The sequence below is a fragment of the Pollicipes pollicipes genome, unplaced genomic scaffold (assembly GCF_011947565.3).
Source record: "Pollicipes pollicipes isolate AB1234 unplaced genomic scaffold, Ppol_2.1 Scaffold_6052;HRSCAF=7182_pilon_pilon_pilon, whole genome shotgun sequence".
NCBI lineage: Eukaryota > Metazoa > Arthropoda > Thecostraca > Pollicipedomorpha > Pollicipedidae > Pollicipes > Pollicipes pollicipes.
Window position 1 is genome coordinate 1,441,053 of NW_023596805.1, and position 6,327 is coordinate 1,447,379.

Here is a 6,327-nt window from a genome sequence, read left to right on the forward strand (position 1 = left end):
AAGTGGATAAATAGATAGATAACTAAATGCATATAAACCGGAAATGACGAGTCCAAAGATTCGTTTCATATCAAATAGCATCGGAAATTTCGTTTAACGGTAACACCGGAGTGGCCCAAGAAAGCAGACTGGCCTTCATTGAGCCTATTAATGTACTCTTGACTTATCATTTAGTTAAATACATTCAGATCCTCCTCTATTTTGATATATCATCTGCTGTTAATTGTCTTAATGCACTTCTTGAGCCGGTCAATGTAACTAATACAAGTTGTTCAGTGCATTTGCGAGCAACACTATGCATATAAGTAGGACCGTAGTAATAGCCTTCTACCTCGGAGAAAAACCCGGGGAAAAAAGATGTAGATGCATTGACATTTCGGCAACATGACTTTATCGAAACAATAATTGTCTCGATAAAGGCATATTGCCGAAATATCAACGCAATATATCTCCATTCCCCCGGTTTTCTCCGAAGAATAAGGCTACTAACACTGTCTTACCAGCGTTGTTTTTATTACAATGAATCAGAACGAGTGAAACATTTCCAAGACCTCCGCGGGCAGATAAACGGTACAGGACTTTTTTGCCGTTTGTAGACCATGGGCTAGGTATGACAAAAACGAAGCGCACCATCAGGATGGCGAAGTTTTCATAGCAAACCAAGAACGAACAAAAACGAGACAGATCCCGGACAGCGATACGGGAAACGGGTGTCACCAAGTCACCACAAGTCATCACCAGTCATCGACGCAACCGTTGGATGAATCCGATGGAGCTGTGACTCACAGTGGTAGCCGTAGGCGTAGGGGTGGCCGGTGTAGACGCTGGTGCTGTAGAGGGCCGGGTAGAGGAAGGACTCGTCCGCCTTCAGATCCTTGGCAGGAGTTTCCTTGGCCGGGGCGGCGCCGGCGAGAGCCACCAACAGCAGAACTGCAAACTGGTGGCAGATAAGGTCAAGGTCGGTCAGCAGTGGCGTATCCAGGGAGACTCGAGGGGAGTTATGTGGAAAATGGTGGGATTTCGTGGTCAGGAGAGAATACGGAAGATAGGGCGTTCGCTGGGCGTAGGATAAAGACTTGGACGCGGACGGTGTAATCACCGAAGCATGACCGATGTTTCCTCTGACATACTGCCTGAAGATTTGCACTACAACATGCCGTGTCCATTCATCCACGTGGTTTAATCAGCAGTGATGGCAGAACACGAAGTTGTGAAGGAACGGAGGGACCCATAGTAAATATTGCACGAAACTCTGCGCGAAATCTGGAGCATGGCTTGCGGCGATGAAATTACAGTTATACGGACAAGCTTAGGTGCTTCATGACGACAACACATAAAGTATGCAATAATGGACTTGGATCTGCGCGAAACGGGTCATCTTAATATCTAATGTCCCTCGAATTCATCGTGTGGAAGTAATCTCACAATCAGGCAGGTTGCCAAAATTAATATTCCCTTGATTGGGGGGGGGGGGGGGGCAAAAGTAAACTTTCTCCGAACTTGTGCGAATTGGAACCGATTTTCTGCGAAATCACTCAGCATCTGTAGTAAATTTCTTGCTTCAGGAGAGGGTGAGCATGGTCCATGTGCTCTCCCCTGTTGGTTAGGTCACTATTCAAAACTCACGTATCTCATGCTGGTAGTTGTCAGCTGAGTTGTTCAACTCACTCTGATGAACTCGCCCCGCAGTGACGTCATTTTATACCAGCGCCACCGGCCGTGGCTTCCTCGCCGTAGCCCGCAAGCCCGACCTTGGTTTTTGCCGATTGTGCACTGCGCGTGGAACAGCAGCGATGTTCTCGTGACGCCAGGACATTATCTACCCCCTTTTCCGGTGATATTCATCGCACGCGCAGTTTGTGGTCAGCATCGCATGCGTGAAAATGCCCACTTGCTGCGTGCAAGGGTGCAGACTCGCTTACTGTGGACGGCCTTCCCTCATCGTCATTTAGCCGGAAGTTGTGTAGCTTTAGCGACCCGGACCGGCCACCCCAGTCGCGGTTCTCGTCCTGTAGATTCCAAGAATAAGTAACAAATTTTTAATCTGTGCCGTAATACGGTTCAGGTGTTTGCAGGGAATATATTTGGTCAGGAATGGCTGTCGTGGGACACTACAATATCGTGAGACTTTAATCGTTCCTGTTTTCAGATGGACAAGGTAGAATTTGTAAACGGGGGAATAAATGGAGAACGCAGGTTTGAGCCGAGTCCTCATCCCGCTAACATTCTCACCTCTTACCTTGGTGACATCATCATTCTCATCTGGGCTGCAGCAGTACGAGACCAGAATCGCTTGACAGCAGAGAAAACGTGCATCACATTCAGGGTAGTTGTGCTGATAAAGTGTGGATAGATCTGTACAACCAGACAAGCCCACTCCAGCCTATGCGCACCTGGGCACAGACCATTGACTTCCCCGCTCTTGGACAGTTTGAGGGTTGGCGCAGATGTGTGTAATCAGGGCCTCACAACTCATCCAACTGCTGAGAGTATAGGGCGTCGGCTGTCTCCCACCCTGGGCGGAGGAGCGGGCACTGTGGGAGAAGGAAAAACTAATGTAAAATATCGGCGATCAAAAAAGATGCAGGCGTACAACCAGCTGCGCGTGGTGGAGGTGGATGCACCGTCCAATATCACTGAGCGCGCTCCACACGGTCCCGACGCATCGCGCCGCCAGTAACTGGCCGGAAAAGGCCAATATCGCGTTTTGCAGGCCCGGTCTCGAATCTGACCTCACCTTGAGCGTTGATGGATCTCACTTAAACCTCACCTAAGAGAGGTTGGGTCATGTCAACTGTACAGACGTTTTGTCCGGCTCACTGCGACCACAAACCATGCAGAAGACTTGCAATGTTCGCGATAGTCTGATCGCAGTCAACGAAAACGCGAGTGAGATCGAATTCCACGGCCTTGTTCAATAAAGCTGCCAGGCCGGGCCAAAGTCGCCATATAAGATGAACACACCAGCCAGTCAGCTTCAGTCAATGTCCTTCGCCAGTCTGCGCGCACACATCTTATACTAGTGAACCTCCTTGCCCGCTAAAGTCATGAAAGACAGTCACTTCAAAGCGTCATAAGACCTATTTAAAGTGGTTCCCAAAGTTGATGGATTCTGTTCGCTTAAGCTGTCATGTCGTGGCATGATACCAATGCTCACGTCTGCCACACGTCCCTCGTCCCCCGCCACGAAAGACCTCTAGAAAATGAAACACATTTCGAAGCCTGCTGCTCTGAAAGCAATGACGCTAAGATTTAAACTGAACGGCCGGAGGTTTGTCGTGCAGTGAGCAGCAAGAATAGCATGCTGTCTTCTTTTCGCAGAATTCGTTAAGCCAAAAGCTAACGTCACTTCGGGCGAATGCGAACGGTAGTGTACCGACTGCAGGCAATACAGACCGCAGGCTTCTTTGACTGCAGCATTTTATTGTATGTTTGCGAGCCCTGTTCTCCATCGCATGCGCCTAAAGTTATCACACAAAATACCGACTAATACAAATTCCGGTGTGTCTTTGCGTCGTTTGAAGTTTGAAACTAAGCCACTTCAAAATTGTGTGGCAAAGTGGCTGCAAACATTGCATGACAGCTCAAAATTTCTCGTCCTTTTGATCGACCCTAGATTGCGCCTTAGGTGAACTACTTTCTTGATCCAATCCAAGACAGCGCCACGTGCTGCAGTTGCCAAAATGGACTAAATCGTCAGCACATGCATTTTATTCGGAAGATGTAGCTACGCATAGCTGTTCGGCGAATCTTGTTGTTTTTTTAAGCTAGCCTTGACCTTCTTTTTGAGCTCGATACACTTCATTATATCCCATCGGCAGCGGATAAAGCCTAGCGAACATGCGTTTGTGCATGAGCCATGGAACGACAGCATCGTTCATCATCTTCTTCACCTTCATCATCAGCTTCGCCATCAAAACCACTGGGCGTCAAGCATTTGCCTCGTTTATTGCCAACCAGCTATCGGAGATACTTCGCAGCGCTCGAACCATCAGGGTCAGTTCAGGTTTGGGAAAGTGTCGTCGGATCTGATGCTGTTCTACAGCACGTGGTGCTGGGCGTAAGGGAAGCCGAAGGGGGCGCCGGCGACATGGGCGTTGTGGTGCACGGCGGCGCCGGCTCCGTCTGGAAAGAAGCAGCGTTTCTTTACCAACACGTTCTTACACGGCACCGGAGGGGAGGCATTGATCAGAGCCCAAGTTGCATGGCTTGGTCACTCGCCCAAAGCTGAACATTTAAGGATCATTGTATGTAGGATTGTGTGCTTTGGTGGGGCCAGCAGCAGGAGGACAATTTGTCTCGTAAAGACAGCGAAAGAACATCAGTGACAGATGAAGGTCATTTCTAACGATGGTTACTTGGCACGGAATGCAACATTTGTACCTTGCTGATATCTTCAAATGAAAAAAATGCACAAGCAACCAAGCATTCCCACCAAACACGGACAGGACACTGAAAAACAAGTACAAAATACGGAGCGTCCAAGCTGCGAGTTAGTCAGCTGGCAAGCTTACGTGTGCTCAACTCCCGCGCTCACGCGCTCACACCTGCTGTACTTACGGGTCATGGCGTAGTGCTGACCCGAGTGCGCCGCGTACGGATGGGCCGCGTGCACGACGGGGTAGGCCCCAAAGCCGTGATGTCCGGAGTAGCCGACGTGGCCCAGGTGCGTGGGGTGGACGTAGGCGTGACCCAGGTGACCCGGATGCCCGGCGTGAGAGGTCGACGAGGCCACCGAGGAGTCGTCGGCAACGTGATGGGTGGCGCAGGCGGCTCCCATCAGCATGAGGGTCAGGAACTGGAGCAGAACAGGCCCATCGATCGTCAGACCTTTGGATTTCGGTATGACGGTGGCTTTCGTGATGCATGCAGCGGTCGTATATGAGAACGCTTTGCACTTAGTTGTTTCAATACGCGTTTAGACACTTGGAGATTATACATTTGTACATTAGACTATACACGCATACATTGCACTATACATGTATACATTAAACTATACATTCATACAATTATAGACTTAAAAGCTTTAGACGACAAAACGTGTCCCGCGCACGGCAACCTTGTGATAAGCTGTGAAATCTGATGGAAAGACAAGGCAAAGTCACCAGTAGTGCACTTAAGCGGTTTGCAATAATTATTCTTCCAATATCAATTAAAAAGCACATCAGAAAGCACCTCAGTCAAAAGCGAATGCACCAATATGGTCATGGACATACACTGTCCCTTCGAAAGACGTGAAAGACGAAAGAAGAAAGAAAGAAAGACGTGCAGTTGCAGTGATATTTTGAGCTTACGAATTTCATGTTGGCGATGATGATGCGATGTCGTTGGGAATCGAACTGATGTTGATGGTCAGGACAACCCATGTTTTATACCTGTACTTGCCTCCTCCTCTAAACCAATCACGTACATCGTGCTCTCCACCCTCCGGACTCCGACCGAAAAACTTGTCCTCGGCGGGCCTGGGCGGGGGGAACGACATCGCAGATGTGGAGGGAAGTGGGCGTCACATTTTGAGGATCGTCACAGGCCGCTTGGAAACAGGCCGGAGCGCCGTGACACATGACAAATGACGCATGACACATGTCACGTGACAAAAACTGGGCGTGGTCTGTCGGCACTAAAACATGTCGGGATGAGATTAGTTAGCTGCAGCTGAAGGTGGTCTGAGTGTAATGCTTGTGAATGTCGCTGATTGGGGCGTCGAACAGGATACCGTATGAGGCGTTGTCAGGAGCTTGTGGTGTCTATCATGCGCTGTCAGGAATTTGTGATGCCTCAAATGTGTCATGCAAAATGTGGTATCGCAAGTATAAGATGACCGTTAAATTAACTGTATTGCCAGAAACAGGAAAGGGTTTTTGCGCCATGATATGCACAGTGACCTCATGACTTTATGAAAGAACATCTGAGTTTGCATAGACCAAATTTCATAATCTTAACGTCCTTCAATTACGAAATGCTCAAGCCAACCTTCGCACTCAAAAGACGCAAGGTACATGGCTGAACTAATGTCGGTGCTGTTTACGGGCTGACCAGGTATTTCATGACGTATGCATCATTTCCAAAGTCTTATAAAGGGATTAGACCTGGTGTAAGACGCTCACATGCTCTGTTACTTTTTTAGAACGCCTGCAAGCCTCCATTCCTAAAACAAACATTTTAAAGGCGGAACAAGGCAGATGACTGTTCTGCCCGACCAAGGCAGAACAGCCATCACCCTGGCATTTTTCAGACCAGGGGATCGGCGAAAGAAGAATGAGTCAGTTGCCTTTCCAACCAACTGCGCTATGGTACTGATATGGCTGCTATGGCACGGTGCTCGCA

General features: G+C 48.9%; 1 protein-coding gene across 1 annotated transcript; it reads right to left on the reverse strand.

The window, feature by feature from the left end:
• Positions 1 to 4,039: 4,039 nt before the first annotated feature.
• On the reverse strand, positions 4,040 to 5,482 carry LOC119104672 (uncharacterized). Its single transcript, XM_037228391.1, has 3 exons — positions 5,411 to 5,482; positions 4,561 to 4,798; positions 4,040 to 4,125 (listed from the first exon to the last, which is right to left on the reverse strand). The coding sequence occupies exons 1-3, from the start codon at positions 5,480 to 5,482 to the stop codon at positions 4,040 to 4,042; spliced, it is 396 nt and encodes a 131-aa protein (XP_037084286.1).
• Positions 5,483 to 6,327: the final 845 nt, after the last annotated feature.

Excerpts from the sequence above, each read along its gene's own strand:
- LOC119104672 (XM_037228391.1), bottom strand. The coding sequence starts at position 5,482 with ATGTCGTTCCCCCCGCCCAGGCCCGCCGAGGACAAGTTTTTCGGTCGG. Across the intron at positions 4,799-5,410 it reads CGGAGGGTGGAGAGCACGAT|TTCCTGACCCTCATGCTGAT; the intron begins GTACGTGATTGG and ends GTTCTGCTCCAG. Across the intron at positions 4,126-4,560 it reads TCAGCACTACGCCATGACCC|ACGGAGCCGGCGCCGCCGTG; the intron begins GTAAGTACAGCA and ends GCTTCTTTCCAG.